The sequence below is a fragment of the Coregonus lavaretus genome (genome assembly GCF_964263955.1).
Source record: "Coregonus lavaretus genome assembly, chromosome: 10".
Lineage (NCBI taxonomy): Eukaryota > Metazoa > Chordata > Actinopteri > Salmoniformes > Salmonidae > Coregonus > Coregonus lavaretus.
Genome location: NC_139997.1, coordinates 60869023 through 60888086, shown reverse-complemented (window position 1 = coordinate 60888086; position 19064 = coordinate 60869023). Strand labels below are relative to the sequence as shown.

General features: G+C 42.1%; 1 protein-coding gene across 5 annotated transcripts in view; it reads left to right on the top strand.

Moving 5' to 3' along the window:
* The window catches only part of LOC311136687 (Krueppel-like factor 8), a 102172-nt gene extending 89141 nt beyond the window's left edge, over window positions 1-13031 (top strand). For 2 of the 5 annotated variants that reach the window (XM_084170911.1, XM_084170914.1), the window contains exons 3-7: window positions 1823-2101; window positions 2493-2730; window positions 7912-8023; window positions 10195-10337; window positions 11415-13026. In XM_084170911.1, coding sequence (XP_084027037.1) covers window positions 1823-2101; window positions 2493-2730; window positions 7912-8023; window positions 10195-10337; window positions 11415-11596 — 954 coding nt within the window. In that variant the 3' untranslated portion in view covers window positions 11597-13026. Of the gene's footprint in view, window positions 1-1822; window positions 2123-2492; window positions 2731-7911; window positions 8024-10194; window positions 10338-11414 lie in introns of all 5 variants that reach the window. The other 3 variants (XM_084170913.1, XM_084170912.1, XM_084170910.1) reach the window with 2 other exon arrangements.
* The last annotated feature ends 6033 nt before the right edge of the window (window positions 13032-19064 follow it).

Here is a 19064-nt window from a genome sequence, read left to right as displayed (position 1 = left end):
GCGCAAAAAACAAAGCAGAGCTCATGACTTTTTTCAAGTCATCATTAGAGTCTCATCATGAAGCCTTACGATGTATAAAAAATCAAAACATATAGCCTAACGTTTGTAGAACATTTACATTTTAGTCATTTAGCAGATGCTCTTATCCAGAGCGACTTACAGGAGCAATTAGGGTTAAGTGCCTTGCTCAAGGGCACATCGACAGATTTTTCACCTAGTCGGCTCGGGGATTAGAACCAGCGACCTTTCGGTTACTGGCACTACGCTAGAACAACTTTAGAACAACTAAAGTTACATTAATAACTCTAAATTAAGCCTATAGGAGTACCTATTTCTTTGTTAACCACTCAACACAGAATAGCCGCATGTGTGCACTCCCTCAAATCGTTTGTAGAAAATATCCTTTCTATTTAATTCAGCTTTGTTCAATTGTATTCTTCATACTATAAAATAATGCCACTGAATTATAAGCAAATCTTGTCTGCTAAATGAACTAGTGTAGCCCACAGCCATTTGGCATAGCTACATCAGGACCTAACGTAAGGACAACTCAGAGTATGCTATTATTTTCTTCTGAAATCGACTACATTTTCTTCTTTAAACCTGTCTAAAATAAATAATGGATTTACTGTGTAGGCTATATTACATGCATTTATTAGACTTTTTAAAATGGCTTGTAGGCTATGTGTGGAAGCCAGGAGATGCTAAATGTGTTTATGTTAATTAACGGTCAATTACCTTGAGACTGACAGTTATTTGCTTGACAATCACCAGCTGATGAAATTTCGTGACCGCCACAGCCCTACTCCTGGCACCTATTACCATACCCCGTTCAAAGACACTTAAACCCTACACAATCCATGTCTCAAGGCTTAAAAATCCTTCTTTTAACCTGTCTCCTCCTCTTCATCTACACTGATTGAAGTGGATTTAACAGGTGACATCAATTAGGGATCATAGCTTTCACCTGGTCAGTCTATGTCATGGAAAGAGCAGGTGTCCTTAATGTTTTTGTACATGTGATATTTGAGTCTCTCTCACTAATTGATTGTACAATGAATCTACACACATAATATTATATTATGATTTCAGTTTGTGAGTGTGTGATAGGGGGGTTAGATAATATCATTTATTTCGACCATATAAAGAAAACATTTGTTTTAATTTGGCAACACTGCCATGTTGATCTGAGCCTTGCACATTAGTGTCTGACTTTCGGCTGTCGCTGATGCACCTCCCCCGACTTCACTCCTTGACTTTCGTCTATAGCCGGTTGCTTTAGCCTTAACGCTCAAACACGCCCGGTGCGTCAGTGCAGGGCTTGGCCAGGGCTGGGCAGGGCTGTTCTCTCCTGGCAGTGTGCCAGCTCTAGGCCTGCTGCTCTGTTCTCCACCTCCCAGCTCCCTCTCAGCTCCCAGGGCCCCACACAGCAACCATTGTTCCCCTAACCTGCTCTGCTCTGTTTGTGCAGCCAGAGAGTACAGCTGAACTGAGCTGAGGTGAGAGCAGGGTCTGGGGGCCAGGCCTGTGTGTGTAGCGTGTTTGTAGTGAGTGAGTGTGGGTGGGTGTGTGTGGAGAAATATCATGTGCTGACATCTCTCTTTCTTCCTCTCTCCACTGTCTTCCTCCCTATTTATCTCCCCCTTCCCTCTCTCCTTTTCTCTCTTCCTCACCCTTTCCCTCTTTGTCTCTTACTCCATACATCTCTCTCTCTCTCTCTCTCTCTCTCTATATATATATATATATATATATATATATATATATATATATATATATATATATATATATATATATATATATATATATATATATATATATATAGGCTGAAGTAGGTGAGGAGTGTCCCCAGCCTACAGACCTGAAGATCAAGATAGAGAAGACCCAGCCTGTGTCTCCCCCTCTACTCTCCACAGCCACAGGCATGACCACAGACACAACAACAGACGACTCCTCCCTCCCCCCGGAGGACCAGACGGAACCTGTCGACCTGTCACTCGGCAAGCCACGCCCCTCCCTGCCCGTCTCTACGCCAACCACCACAGCCAACCCCGCCCCGAGTTCTGTGGCGATGCCCATGCTGTCGGCAACCCCCATCCCTACGGTAACCTTCCTAGACACCATGGTAACCACACCAGTTATTAAGCCAATCGGTTCGCTAGCTAGCTCCTCTTTTTGGAATGATGGGTAGTAGTGTCTGTTGGCTTAAAATTGAAATACACTCACGCATATTAGGGGCTGCCAAAAATGTGGAAGTCAGGTTCCTATGCCTTTTGTAGTAACTGTTAGTTTACAATGTTTTTTTTTTATTGAAAGGCTCTGTCTTTCAGTTTAACAATTGAATACAGTACTCCCATTCTTGACACAATGTCTGTGTCCAAAATGGCACCCTGTTCTCCTTTCTGGACAAAAGTAGTGCACTGTCTTGCTCCTCTACATGTATACCCACACTATCCCCTCCCCTCCTCTTCTCCATACATCCCGCCCTCCTACAGATGCTCTCCCCTGGCTCCATCCTAGCGTCCACCCAGGGGGCAGGCGGTCAGCAGATCCTGCATGTCATCCACACCATCCCGTCGGTCAACATGCCCAGTAAGATGGGCCAGCTACAGACCATTCCCGTGGTGGTCCAGTCTCTGCCCGTAGTCTACACAACCATTCCCACGGACGGGGTGGCCACCGCTGCCATCACAGTCCCGCTCATTGGGAGCGACGGGCGCTCGGAGGGATCCGGTGAGTCAGAGGGAGGGAGGATGGTGGTGTGTTTTGTTGAGATGGAGCTTTGAGGTTTATGTTATAGATTTTAGTCAGTTAGCATACGCTCTTGTCCAGAGCATTGAAGTAATGAGGCTGAAACAATCACAATATGAATGTCATAAATACAACCTTCTAAGATAAGGATTTAAATAAAGGCTTCAGAGTTAAAGGGATAGCATTTTTGCGCTTCATTTTCGAATCATCTATAAGGAACTTCATTGAGTGACACAATCAATTTTGGATGATAAAGGATGATTTGGACATTAAGCGCAAAAATGCTAATATAGGTACCATTGACTTGCATTGGCTTTGTGCCACAAATGCTAAAAAGTTAGCATTTAAAACAGTGGCCAGGTAAACAAAACCAAAGCATACCTTGTCCATAGACTGCTTACAGAGTAAGGAAGTCTATTTGTCATTTTGTAATTTCGGTGAACTATCCCTTTAATAGAGAAACGATAACAGAGTTCTCTCTGGTCACATCCATCCTCTTCTTCTCTAGCAGGCAGAAGTAGGTGATTCCTCTCCCTTGTTCTTTATCTTTGTCACTTTATCGGGTGTCACTTGTCCTCTTGAACGGTTTTCTCGCAAGCAATACATCTCTCTTGGGTCTCTTCAATATTAACTCTCTTCAAAACAATCTCATTCTCACACACAAGCTCTTTCTCACGGACACATGCACCTGTTGTATCTCACTGTCATGCACTTTCTCATTCTCTCTTTTCCTCTCTTTCAGTTATAATATCTCACTGTCTCTTTTTCACCGCGTCACAATATCTCACACTGGCACCGCCCCTTACTGTCTTCATAAGAACCCCTCTCCCCACACACACGCACGAACACATGCACGTACACAAACACCCACAAACATTGAAAAATATATGGCAAATAGAAATCCAATATGGATGGTGTTAAGAGATAAATGGGTGTTATTTCAAAGTTTTGATATCTTCACTATTATTCTACAATGTAGAAAATAGTACAAATAAAGAAAAACCCTTGAATGAGTAGGTGTGTCCAAACTTTGGACTGGTACTGTATGTGTATGTATGCATGTATGTGTGTGTGTGTATATGTATATGTATATGTATATATATATATATATATATATATATATATATATATAGATATATATATATATATAGAAAAAATATATACAGTGGGGAGAACAAGTATTTGATACACTGATTTTGCAGGTTTTCCTACTTACAAATCATGTAGAGGTCTGTAATTTTTATCATAGGTACACTTCAACTGTGAGAGACGGAATCTAATTTTTTTCCTGAAAATCACATTGTATGATTTTTAAGTAATTAATTTGCATTTTATTGCATGACATAAGTATTTGATCACCTACCAACCAGTAAGAATTCCGGCTCTCACAGACCTGTTAGTTTTTCAATTAAGAAGCCCCCCTGTTCTCCACTCATTACCTGTATTAACTGCACCTGTTTGAACTCGTTACCTGTATAAAAGACACCTGTCCACACACTCAATCAAACAGACTCCAACCTCTCCACAATGGCCAAGACCAGAGAGCTGTGTAAGGACATCAGGGATAAAATTGTAGACCTGCACAAGGCTGGGATGGGCTACAGGACAATAGGCAAGCAGCTTGGTGAGAAGGCAACAACTGTTGGCGCAATTATTAGAAAATGGAAGAAGTTCAAGATGACGGTCAATCACCCTCGGTCTGGGGCTCCATGCAAGATCTCACCTCGTGGGGCATCAATGATCATGAGGAAGGTGTGGGATCAGCCCAGAACTACACGGCAGGACCTGGTCAATGACCTGAAGAGAGCTGGGACCACAGTCTCAAAGAAAACCATTAGTAACACACTATGCCGTCATGGATTAAAATCCTGCAGCGCACGCAAGGTCCCCCTGCTCAAGCCAGCGCATGTCCAGGCCCGTCTAGTTTGCCAATGACCATCTGGATGATCCAGAGGAGGAATGGGAGAAGGTCATGTGGTCTGATGAGACAAAAATTGAGCTTTTTGGTCTAAACTCCACTCGCCTTGTTTGGAGGAAGAAGAAGGATGACAGTGAAGCATCAATTTTTGTCTCAAAAATGTTTGAGTGAAGCATGGAGGTGGAAACATCATTCTTTGGGGATGCTTTTCTGCAAAGGGGACAGGACGACTACACCGTATTGAGTGGAGGATGGATGGGGCCATGTATCGCGAGATCTTGGCCAACAACATCCTTCCCTCAGTAAGAGCATTGAAGATGGGTCGTGGCTGGGTCTTCCAGCATGACAACGACCCGAAACACACAGCCAGGGCAACTAAGGAGTGGCTCCGTAAGAAGCATCTCAAGGTTCTGGAGTGGCCTAGTCAGTCTCCAGACCTGAACCCAATAGAACATATTTGGAGCGAGCTGAAAGTCCGTATTGCCCAGCGACAGCCCTGAAACCTGAAGGATCTGGAGAAGGTCTGTATTGAGGAGTGGGCCAAAATCCCTGCTGCAGTGTGTGCAAACCTGGTCAAGACCTACAGGAAATGTATGATCTCTGTAATTGCAAACAAAGGTTTCTGTACCAAATATTAAGTTCTGCTTTTCTGATGTATCAAATACTTATGTCATGCAATAAAATGCAAATTAATTACTTAAAAAGTCATACAATGTGATTTTCTGGATTTTTGTTTTAGATTCCGTCTCTCACAGTTGAAGTGTACCTATGATAAAAATTACAGACCTCTACATGCTTTGTAAGTAGGAAAACCTGCAAAATCGGCAGTGTATCAAATACTTGTTTTCCCCACTGTATATAGGGGATTGGAAAAGATGCAGACAATTACATTGATGGATCTACCCCTAAAATAAAGGAAATAAATAATACACATATATACACATTATATGTGTTTTAATCATTTCAACTAGATGCACTGAGCTTGTCTGATGCTGTTTGATAAAATAATTAAGACACGCAAATGACTAGAGGGAGTCCGACCGCAATTGAATTGATTGTGCCGCGCCAGACTCAGACTTGCTGTGCTGTGAAAAAAAAAAAAGACAGCCAGTGTGACTAGCACCCGTTGTCTCTCTCTCCTCCCTGCTGCAGCGACCAACACGGAACATCAAAACTGTTTATCGCTCTGTGGTGTTGCTGTAGCTGCAACATAATTACAGCCGAAATCCCTCATTTGTTAGGAAAAACATTCCCTATTCCCTCAACCTTTGCTCTCTTTACGTGACACATGTATGCATCGCATGCGTGTGACCAATATGGCCTGACCTATAGCATATCATAATAACATCAATACATTTGTTATAATAAACTCTGAACACCGTAACCCATGTGACAGCAAAATGGATGCAGAGGACGTGACAAATAAACTCGATATGGGGAATACTCACTGTTTGCTCAGGAGGTAAAGGGGAAGTCAGATGTGTGGAATAAATTTGACTAGTTTTGGGAAATACTGGAGAGCAAGAAAAATAAGGTAAGGAGCTAGCGCTGTTAGATTACAATATACTTTCTCTGACCATTTGGAACACTGTAAACAACACTAAATAAATGAAAGCGTACCAGAGAGTCTGTGGTAACGTTTTTTTTGTAAAGCCTTTATTACAGCAAAGACTAAAAACAGTCACATGTATTCGTGAATGCAATTGCCGAAATGGAACAGTTTATTTATTGTTTACACTAATTATTCAAGGGTCGCTTTGTTATTTTATTTTTAAACTAAAATGCTTGGTTGCATTTCAAATCATGAATGACTCGTATGCTGTGTGATGATATTAACTAATTAATGATTTATTGATATAGTAGCCTATATAAGTATTGAAATATAGGCCTGAGTAAGTTACGGTGTTAAGACTAAACAGGATGCGCTCTTAGGCCTACAGTTCGATGGTGGTTATATAAGGCTGCTATAGGCTACTAAGCCTACTAATGATAATGATATTACTTATTATCATAATGATGATCATAATAATAATAGTAATAATAACAATAAGAATGAGATCAAGAAAAAGGAGGGTTATTATTATAAATATAATTTTTCAGACAATTTGGAACAGCGTAAACAACACTAAATACATAAGTAATACCAGAGAGGCTGTTCTAATGGGGGAAAAAAAGTGCAAAGCATTTATTACAGCATAGCAAAGATTAAAAATAGCCGCATTTTAAAGCTGTCATTAAGGCAAAGGGTATTTTGATTTGTTTAATGCTTTTTTGGTTACTACATGATTCCATATGTGTTATTTCATAGTTTTGATGTCTTCACTATTATTCTACTATGTAGAAAATTCTAAAAAATTAAGAAAAACCCTTGAATGAGTAGGTGTGTCCAAACTTTTGACTGGTACTGTATATGGATGATTTACAAAAATCCAGGCACATTTAACAGTTAGGCTATTGATTATAGACCTAATTAAGTTGAGGTTTCCTCTCTCCTCACTTTTCGTAGACAATTAAGGCAAGGGCTGTTTTCTCGTCTCCTAACTCCGCTGCTGCCTCCGCCGCATTGTTCTCAACACCAATATGCTGGTTAACTTTGCTATTATGCACATTGCAACATGGTCTAGGAAAAGGCGCCAATTCAACAGCGCACTGATGTTTCAGAACCGCGCACAGCGACCACTATCAAACGCGGGAGAAAGAGCAGCGGTGAGGAGTGTGTGGGTGACGGGAGGGGGGGATTGTCCTCATGCACAAAGGACAGTTATTTACCCTACCTCAATCCCAACCCCATCGTCACTACACCTCCACCCCCTCTCATCCTCAGGGAAGAGAAACTTTGAACAGTGCAGTCACCACATTCTGACCCACTAAGAGAGGGAGGGATGGGGGTAGGGGAAAGAGGGGGGTTCACAAATACAATCACCCGCCTCCGCAGCACAGCGAACCACACCTAAGTATAATGAGGAATTCTCTCACACAAATAGAAATTCAAATCAGCTCAGCTGGGATGGCTTACCTTTTGTGTTGCCAAGTACTGTGTTTTACTGTTGTTTGGATTTAAGTCGCTAACCCCCTGTTGTTGTTTGCCTTTCTCTTCCCCTCTCTCTCTGTAAACCTTTCCAACTTCCTCTACCTCGTCCAATTCTCTTTCTTACACTGTCCCATTGCTCCTTCTCCCCATCTTTCATACATCCTCTCTCTCCCTCTCTCTCTTCCCCTCTCCATCGATCCATCTTTTCCTCTAGTGCGTATCAAGCCTGGCTCGATGTCTCCAGTGGAGTACCAGAGTGACAGTGATGTGGAGAGTGGGACAGAGTCGGGTTCAGCGTCCTTCAGTACACAGGGCCTGGACACAGGGTGAGTGTCATAGACTGGAAGGTGGTGATATGGGCCTGGACACAGGGTTGTGGTGGTTCTGTAGGGCTCATCCTCCAGTACACAGGGCTTGGTTACAGGGTGTGTCAGATAATTTATGGAGGCTGATTGATATGTGGTTTTTTTAAATCAAGATACGATAAAACACTTATTGCTATCACGATTTCAACAGACATTTGCGGGGTACATAATGAGGGTAGTTTAGCAGTCCTGATATAGGAGTGGTGTGATACAGGAAGAGTGTAGCAGGTTGAGTGTATTATTAGAGAATAATGAAATAGGATGAATTTGCTCCTTCATTGGGGGTTTGGCTGTGGTGAGCTGGGCCCGTCCCTTCTCTCTCATCTCCACTCTCTGGCACTAATTACATTACTGCAGCAATGCTCTGCTCTGGACACTTATATAACCCCTGAACACTGGAGGAGAGGCAGTGTGTGTGTGTGTCACACTATGTGCAGTGAGGCAGCAACAGGGGAGACGGAATGTATACATGTGTGATTGTTTTTGGTAGGAGGGAGCAGCAGCCTCCACACCCCCAAAGGCATGACTTTGTGTGAGACAGAGCTTGCTGCACTCTAACTGAAATGCAGGGTGTGTGCTTGGAGAGTTCACTTAGCTGTGTGTGTGTGTGTGTGTGTGTGTGTTGCTGGGCAGGGTTGTCCCAGAACCAGGTGTAAACAAGATTATGTAATGCAGTTTGCCGTCACACCTTATAAACGGTTTGGAAAGAGAGGGAGAGAGAAAAGGAGAGGGGTGAGTTAGTGTGATAAACAGGCTGGATATGGTGAAGAAGCTATAATATTATCAATATTTTTGCTGGTTTAGTGTGTTTGAGCCAATGGCTGGGAAGAGACAACGAGAGAAAGGAAGAGGGAGAGGAGGAAAGGGAGTGAACTAATTGGCAGGCAGGGTGGAGAAATTGAAAGGACGCGAGGAACAGGGAGGATGGGAGGGAGAGGAAGGAAAGGAGGGTGGATGGAGAGATGGGCAGGAAAAAAAACAGGAGAGGGGGAGAGAGCAAGAGGAGAGTTGGGGAGAAGAGAGCGAGAGAGAGCGAGAGGATAGTTGGGGAGAGAGAGCGAGAGGAGAGTTGGGGAGAGAGAGCGAGAGGAGAGTTGGGGAGCGAGAGCGAGAGGAGAATTGGGGAGAGAGAGAAGAGAGAGAGGGAGAGATCAGCTTTGAACTGGAAGCTGTCCAACTGTATGGGTTTTTGACAGTTACTGTCTAGCCCTTTCTGGTGGCTGTGGCCTGTAACTTCACCCAGGGACCATAAATCACTATGAGTTGTGATGAACCTAAACAATAGACTTAATTAGCAGTGATTATTAAGAGTCAGGCACTGTTAAGGCGTCAGCATGCTTCAGTTCGCATACTCCCTTAAAAGACCTTCACTTGAAAAACGGAAAAAAAGCGCCAATAGTACTGTTTGTCCATTTTGAGATGCCGTAGCCAGTTAAAGGGGGGCTGAACTTCCTGATTTGGTTTTTTAAAGCATTTTTGTAATAAAAAAAAGCACATAAAGGCTTCATAATTGATAAAGGTCATGTTAACTGACTGATATTATCTCATATAACAAAACATATAAGATCTCCTAAGCTTGTGTTAACCTCAGACCTTATTTTTGGCATTTATCCCAAAACCCTCTTTCCCCATTCATTTTCCCCATAGGAATGGCTGAACGAACCAGAGGGTAACTCATTTCCGGGTTTTAGGACTACAAGCTGGCGAGCTCAATAGGTGTTACATCATTGGCATTTCCTTCTAGGGTTAGTTAGGGCGTAGACCGTATGGGTGGGGCTGGAGAGGTAAAGGTCATATGTAGAGCATGTCTGCTCATGTAACACAGTTCATATATAGGTAGCTAGCTGCTTTCTAGTAATCCTGCTACTACAGGTGATCCTCTGTGACATTCTGTAATTTCAGTAAATACATGACTCAATGCATGTCACTCCAGCCTGACCCATATAATGACAGGTCTATTTTCTCTCTCTCTCTCTCTCTCTCTCTCTCTCTCTCTCTCTCTCTCTCTCTCTCTCACATTGTTTCTCTCTCCTCCGTGCACACTCTCTTTCTCTATTACATTGTTTCTCTCTCCTCCGTGCACACTCTCTCTCTCCTTTGCCTTCCCTTCTCCCTCTCCCTCTCTCTCTCAGGTCAGGCGTAGATATGGACATGCAGGTGGATCCTGATTCGCCGGATATGAAGAGGAGGCGTGTCCATATGTGTGACTATGATGGCTGTAACAAGGTGTACACCAAGAGCTCACACCTCAAAGCCCACCGCAGGATACACACAGGTAACACACACGCTGACCCTGTCCCACCCACATACTAATCTATAGCCAATGACTGACCCAGGGCCCGCATTCTGTAGCCAATGAATAGACAATTAATGTATATTAATTATATACTAGAGCTTCATATCTTATCTGTTTTCACTGAAAGTACTGCCTCTTAAAATCTCTTAGATGTGTGGTTCTGGTCCCAGTTCCGACTGACATTTTTGCTTATAAATCGATCTGTGGATACCGTAGATCGAAATGGCTTGCATTGTTCCCACGGACACAGTAGTATTTTTTTCTGAGCCTGTGTGTGAAGTAGGATGTGTAATCTGAAACCACTTGAAGCTGGGATGTCCCTCCTACCATTTTATTTGCTCTTCCGACTGTCCATCAACTCCTGGCTGAACCCTACGTCACAGCCGTGGACAAAGCACATGCCTGCAATCGTTTCATCGTAGCGCAGCAGAAGAGAGTGGTTTCATCACGTTCAGAGATCAATTTATAGCCATTAATCTAAAATAATTTAAAACAAAAAACTCTTTCTGTTTGTCATAGTTGGACAATATTAATATGAGATTAAAGGTGAGTTCCTAACGAGTTCAGGAAGCCAGGCTAGAGCTCTGTGAGATGTTCACAGCGATGGGGGCAGACATTTGGATCAAGAGACCTTTAGAAAAAGGTGAAATCTTAGTTAGTCATTTTATAATTTGATTATGCTATATTTAGAAAGTATATGTAATTTCAAGCCTTATTCAAAGTTTTGTTGAATAGGAAATACATCATATAAATGTTTTCCTATTTGTATATTTTTTGCATATTTTGACTGTGTACTTGAGCTTGTGTCCTCAAAAGTGACTTCACCTCAGCAATTTATAACTATTTTTTACCAGAAAGGTGAGATTTTTACCTTTCTTTGAGTATGCAGCATTACTAAATATTGTCTATGGCCCTCTCATGATAAATAATTATTTTTGGGGATTACATAGATTACATTTTCGATTACATTTAGTTACATTTAACTTGTTTTAAACCAATATTTGCACAATCAATCAACCAACCAATCAACCAATCTCCATATCTTCTTCCCTGTAGGAGAGAAGCCGTACCACTGTACATGGGAGGGTTGTACCTGGAGGTTTGCCCGGTCAGACGAGCTTACACGACACTTCCGTAAACACACGGGCATCAAGCCCTTCCGCTGCACCGACTGTGACCGATCCTTCTCCCGGTCTGACCACCTAGCCCTGCACCGGAGGCGCCACGTCATGATGTGAACCATGACCCCTGACCTTTGACCTTTAAACCTTAACCCTCTGCTACCTTTGCCCTCCAACCCATCACCTCCCTGCCCCAGCCCCCCTCGCGACTCAGATGGAACTCAGATGGGAGGACCTGAACCTTGAACTCTGACCCATATAGGTTCTCTGCTGTGTCACTTCCTGTTACTGTTCCCCCTCCTCTCCTCTCTCTAGGTAAAAACTAACAAAGGTTAAGACAACGTAACAATTCCATGCGGGAGCGTTTGAAAATAAACTAATTAATTGGACCAGCGGCATTGCTGATTCTACAGGATTAGCATTGAAAATGTCACCAGTGGTCGGGAAATCAAATATTAAAGTGGCTGTAAATAATTTGAAAAACATTTTAATTAATAGAATGACAGTAAAACAGTTATGTTATGTGTTTGCGGAGTAGTTAGCTGAAATTCACTACGATTGTGTTTATTTTCCACTTTGATGGCGAGCTTTCTGTACTGCTAACATTCACTTCCAGTCATTTTCGATCACATTGCTGGTCCATTGTTTAGACCTAGTCCTGTCTACACTACGCCTTGTCCTCTATTTTGAACTGTGGGTCGTCATGGAGATCATGACATTAAAGAGGTGGAGAATGAAGATCCCAAAAGGATGAGAGGAGTTTGTTGTTGTTTTCTGGTTGCATAGCACCTGAAGGGGTAGTCCACAACTCTGACACCCCCACAGCTTACCTCCCCGTTTCTCCCTCACACCCCACTCAGTGTGCACACAGCCAGAGGCTATCTACTTCAACAGCACCCTATCCATCCAAAAGATAGACTAGTGAAGACAAACCAGTGAGAGAGATGGACAGGCTGGATGGAGAGAGACACAGAGGACATACTTTGAAATGATGCAGAGATACCTACACCACACACTCAGCTCAGAGCAAGAAGAGGAGTGAAGAGGAGGAGGACGGAGAGGAGGTGGAGGGGCAGAGAAGGATATGTGGCTTTTTTGTTTATTTCAGAGGGGAAGACACCTCAGAGATTACTTTTCAGCTGTCTAGCAACTGTTTACTGAGGTTTTATCTTCTGTTAACCTGCATTGCGTGCATGGGCTAGCTGTCTGTGTGTGATTGTGTATGTGTGTGTGTGCACATATCTTTGCGTGCATGTGTGCGGGTGTCTGTGTGTGTGTGAGCGTTAGTGTAGTGTGTGCTGTTTAAAGACAGTTGATGATGCATCATGTCCTCTCCTCCATACATATCATTTCCTGAGCAGAGTCAGCAGACCCCTTGGGTGTGGTGGTGTAGAAATGTTTTATTCTGTCTTATTCAACCCCCCCCCCCCCCCATTTATCCACTCCCCCATCCCCTACAACAGGGAGCTACAAGACTGTGAATTTTATTAAGATTCTGTTTTCTTAATAGTTTCAATCAGAAATTAAATAATGTTCACTTGCCCCACATGTATAGCTTGTTGTTCTCTAACAGTATTTGTGTTTTTTTTTTAAAGGCCTTCTGTAGTTTTTTCATTATCTTCTCTTTCTCTTTTCCAATGATTTGGCTCTTAACAGAATAACATCCCTTCTTTTTTTGCCTATTTCAAATCCTTAGATTGTGTTTGAGGCTGTGAAAGTATAAGAAAAACAATTTTGAGATTACAAACTAAACTCTCGCAGGGATCTAGGGGAGCTTGTATGTGTGTGTAACACATAATCAGAACTGATGATTTTAGAAGTGTGTGTTCGGGGCATCAGTGTTACCTCTTGCCCGTCTGAGCCTTAATGAATCAAAGTCAATCTGAGAAACGCACGTTTGTTTTGGTCTTCAGGGTTACCTGGGAAACGGGGTCTCATTGCCCTGACGACAAGTCACGAGGCACTCTGTTGTTACGAGCATTTCTACCCAGACCCAGATCAGGGCCTGTATTCACAAAGAGTCTCACAGTAGGAGTTCTGATCCAATTTGTATTTCGCTCTGGATAAGAGCGTCTGCTAAATGACTTAAATGTAAAATATTATCGTATTCATTATTATCTAAAAGGCTAAACTGATCCTAGATCAGTACTCCTACTCTGAGCCTGACTGATCTCCATGTCTTAAGGTGGTTGTTTTTAGCTTCTGCTCTCTGGATTCACTTGATTATGCAACATCCACAGACCTCGCTCCTAGCACTGTACTGGGGTCAGTGGTTAAATATGTGTTGCTACTGGAACACGCTCGCTACTAAGCACTTTTCTGGAGTCAGTAGCAACGTGCATCTTGTTACTGGGAAATACACAGACCTCGCTCCTAGTGCTGTTCTGAAGCTAGTGGCTAAGTACATGTTGCTACTGGAACATACACAGCGCTCGCTACTAAGCACTGTTCTGGAGTCAGTGGTAATGTACATCTTGCTACTGGGACATACACAAACCTCCTTCATAAGCGCTGTTCTGAAGTCAGTGGCTAAGTACAGCTCCTGTGGTACATGCATACAAAGAGGGCATACTAAAGGACATGTAAAAAAAGTGTTTGGCTCTCTCGCTAGCAGTCGCAGCAGCCTTCATAATTTCAAACGCTAGCTAAATAAAACATGATCAAATGGAAGATCCCTTTTCTCTTGACAATATAAAAACAAAGTGCAGAGAATCATGCTTGTCTGACTGGGAACCTTGGTGTGAGTTGAGTTGAGCGCATGCCTGAAGCAGCGAGGGATCTTTTTGGTCCATACAGAGCAATGCAATGCAATGTTCAGATGATTTTCTATCATTCTCTGCTTTGACTCCTAGCAATGTTACTAAGCACATCTTTCTAGAAGAGTATATGCATTTGATTGCAACTTGTTTTTAGATGGTATTAGAGATTAAGGACTATGAGAAATAATGAAAGAACAATAAGAAGTGTACATACTGTATATAATCAAAAAGTCCATATTAAATCTAACTAGTGGAGTTCTATTTTTAACACTGACTAGACAATGTGAACAATAATTTTTTTTGGGGGGGGGGATTTACAACTGAAATGTGTTATAAAAAAAAAAATCCATTCCATATCCTAAAAATCGATCCCACTTTTGTTTTTGTGAAGTTGGTGAGCATATCGGTGTGATCATGGTGCCCTAACCTAACAGTCCTGATGACCTGCAACATGCACAAAACCTGAAGAACCATCCAAAATGGCACCCTACTCCCTAATGCATTACCTTTGACCAGGACCCATAGAGCTTTGGTTCAAAGTAGTGCACTATATAGGGAATATGGGGCCATTTAGGATGCACCCAGAGTTTAAAATCGAATATGATCTAATATCAGTTATCATTGGTCAAACCCACCTCACCACAGTGATGCATACAATACAAGACACCAACTCTTCCATATGAAATAACATGAACTCGTAGTTCCCCTTTAATGTCCATTGTGAAGTGTTACTCCATATACCACAAAGAAAACAATACCATAATACATCAATACAACACAATACATCAATATAGCAATGTTCTGTCCAACAAAAACGTCATAAATCCATCTATGGTTTAGACATGGCAGCATACGACTTAAGACTTAATGACCCTCTATACTGGACTGTCTTTGTACGAGCATATTTATCCACTCCACTAGTCACCCCTCACTTCAACATTATGGCACCACATAATGTAAGGGTGAATTGATTGTGTGTGTTCGCGCACGTGTGTGTGCATGTCTGTGAGTGTTCCACTTCTTATCATTAATCAAAACTTCACTTCTTAAAGTAACTGTCTAGTGTTGACAGATTTTTATAAAATATGACCTATAATTAATAACAACATGAGTGAAATAGTTTTACTTCCAATTAGTTTAAATTAATTATGTTAAAAAGCAGGTTTTCTGCATTGGAATGGTGTAGGTGTACCCCAACAACAGAATGGTATGGGCGTATACCGATCATTAAAAATATTCATGGACATCATCCTCTATGAGGAAATGGAAAGCATTTTTCTAAATCGTCTATTTGAGATACAAGTTTGAGGTGTTATTTTATTTTTATATTTATTATTTTTTCAATTTATGCTTTGGCCACAAATACAAGTATTGGATAAGTCAACAACGTTATTTAGGTATGAGTTAACAGAATATTAACTTTTAAAAGTGAGATTTTCACTGGACAGTTACTTTAACAACCAGAATAGTAGATATTTTATATTGAATGCAGTAACTTTTGGGCCAGTACTATATTACTCAGAGCAATGCCATTATTGTTATTGTCATTAATATTATTTGTTTTGTATTTGTACAGGACAAATGTGTAAAGATCAGTGAGGAAAACGTGAGCTTTTTGATACTGTGAGAAATGGTATTTCATTAAGTCTGTTTCCCCCTGTACAGTTGAGATTTACCCCACTCCTTTTATACAATAAAAGGTTTTTGGTGCAGATTGATGATGCAATGTCTTTATTGTTGACAAAGGGTGACATTTTCATAGTGCAAAGAATTGTATCCTGGTGGATGATCATTGCATTCACCATTCTAGAAAGTTAAATAGAATGGTGAACACAGGGATCAGGCTGGTTGCCAAGGCTAAAATAATTGTACAAAGTGCATAAATACCATGAACCTCATTATAATCGGCCTGCCAGCTTTTCTTCCAAAATGTGCGTTATAAAGATGCAACTATTTATGTGTTGCTCAGTTTACTGATCTAGTTAAATAAGCGCATCCTTGAAGAAAAGTTTCAAATTAAATCACACTACAAGATAAGTAATTTTTTTACTTTGTACAATTATTTTGCACTACAAAGATGTCGTCCTTTAAGTATTGTTTGACAAGAAGAATGATGGTGAAGGGACTTTTGGGACAGTGGGAAGAATAACTTGCATGAGAGTAATATAGTCAACCACATGATGGAGCACTATGACAGAATGATGCACAAGTGGTAAAGATGCCTGTGAAGCTGCTCTTCCTCACAGGCTGATGTTTATGCAACTCCGCTCATTCTTTCCTATCAGCCAATCAAATTCAAATTGCAGACGGAAGGACAGCAAGAACATTTTGAAATCTTTCATGCCGTGGTACCTAACTGATGCAGGTGAAAAAAGGTAAGCACATTGCATCTAAAAACACTGAAATATGTAGACTATTTGCAAATACTATTTCCAATTTATACAAGCTGATATACTGTAGATTAGATAACTAACCAGAAAAACAGCTATCTTTCAAATGATATAACGTAGCTTGCTAGATAGATATAACTGTCTTTGCATCTAACACAATGCAGGCTCCTCCCAGGCTGGTCAGTGTACTTAGAGGCCTTAACTAGAGTTGATGTCCACGCCCCCGTGGGAATCTAATTAGCATAATACAAAAATCCCCATAAAAATCTGTTAATTTAAACTAGAGATGCATCTCAATCCACCGCATCCGCCGATGTCGCACTTCCGCATCTGTGGTGGAAGGTGACAGAGCTAGAGCGATGTTTGTCAGACCATGAGACGTCCCGAAAATCGGTCTTCTCACAAAATTGTCTGTAGCATCTGTATGGTTTGGCCTACAGATTACTAAAATGGTGTTCTCCATTTTGCTCTACGACCCCCACAAGCGTATTGGGACTTGTCTGAAAACGGTACAGCCGATCTGCCAACTTCTGTCTGTAGCATCGGAACAGTTAGGGCTACACACTAATATGACCCCTCTGTGGAAAGGTGAGACTCTCACAAACACATACACAAACGCGTACACTCCCACGAACACGTACATGCCTCACAAGACTCGTTTGAATGTCCCCCGGTACCAGTTGAAAGAATGAATGGAAGTACTGTATATATGGAGACTGTTTAGTGCCAAAAATAAGGGGTTAAATACATGTAAAACAAAACAAATGTTTCCTGATCTTTCTTATATCTCTCAGATATAGGACAGACACTTCAGAACAAACTTCCTACTAGATCTTTTTGGGGGGAATATCTGTTTTCCATGTGATTGGAAAATGGCGCCGACAGACATGGCAGCTCTGCTCCTAGCTCCTAAGCAACTTTGCAGTATTTTTTTTTTTTTGGTGGGTGTTATTTCTTATTTTATTAGCCAAATAAATGTTTTGTGTTATTACATACAGCCGGAAATACGTTTTGGATATCAGAGCGGCAGTAACTCACCAGCATTACAACCGGGAATACAACTTTCCCGAATTGGATCCTTTGTTCGTACCCCCCAGGGCAATTGAACTGATTCCAGAGGCTGATCCAAAACACCACCGGCGGAGGATGCGCGCACACCATCCACCGCTTCCGAGTATGTTACTCGCTAATGTTCAGTCTCTGGACAATAAAGTAGACGAACTCAGAGCGAGAATCTCCTTCCAGAGAGACATCAGTGATTGTAACATACTCTGTTTCACGGAAACATGGCTCTCTCGGGATATACTGTCTTTGTCCATACAGCCAGCTGGGTTCTCAGTATATCGCGCAGACAGAAATAAAATACTCTCCGTTAAGAAGAAAGGCAGGGGTGTTTGTTTTATGATTAACCACTCATGGTATGATTGTGATAACATACAGGAACTCAAGTCCTTTTGTTCACCCAATCTACAATACCTCACAATCAAATGACGAACGTATTATCTCCCATGAGAATTCTCTTTGGTTAGTCACAGCCGTGTATATTCCCCCTCATGCCGATACCACGACGGCGCCTACAAGGCCCTCCCCCGCCCTCCCTTCGGCAAATCTGATCATGACTCCATTTTGCTCCTCCCTTCCTATAGGCAGAAACTCAAACAGGAAGTACCCATGCTAAGGACTATTCAACGCTGGTCTGACCAATCGGAGTCCACGCTTCAAGATTGTTTCAATATGTTCCGGGTAGCCTCCGAGAATAACATCGACGAATACACAGATACGGTGACTGAGTTCATCAGGAAGTGTATAGGAGATGTTGTACCCATGGTGACTATTAAAACCTACCCTAACCAAAAACCGTGGATAGATGGCAGCATTCGCGCAAAACTGAAAGCGCGAACCACCGCATTTAACCATTGCAAGGTGACTAGGAATATGGCAGAGTACAAACAGTGTAGTTACTCCCTCCGTAAGGCAATCAAACAGTTAAAAAGTCAGTATAGAGACAAAGTGGAGTCGCAATTCAACAGCACAGACATGAGACGTATGTGGCAGGGTCTACAGACAATCACGGACTACAAAGGGAAAAGCAGCCACGTCGCGGACACCGATGTCTTGCTTCCGGACAAGCTAAACACCTTCTTCTTCGCCCGCTTTGAGGACAACACAGTGCCACCGACGCGGCCCGGTACCAAGGACGGTGGGCTCTCCTTCTCTGTTGCCGACATGAGTAAGACGTTTAAACGTGTTAACCCTCGCAAGGCTGCCGGTCCAGATGGCATCCCTAGCCACGTCCTCAGAGCATGCGCATTTGTAGGCCTAGTCAAAAACATTATTCCAAGTATTGAAGCATGCTAACCTAGTGCACGGGTAATAACGCTATAGGCTTTTCTATAGGCTAACAATTTCTGAATATGGAAAATCATGTATATTGAA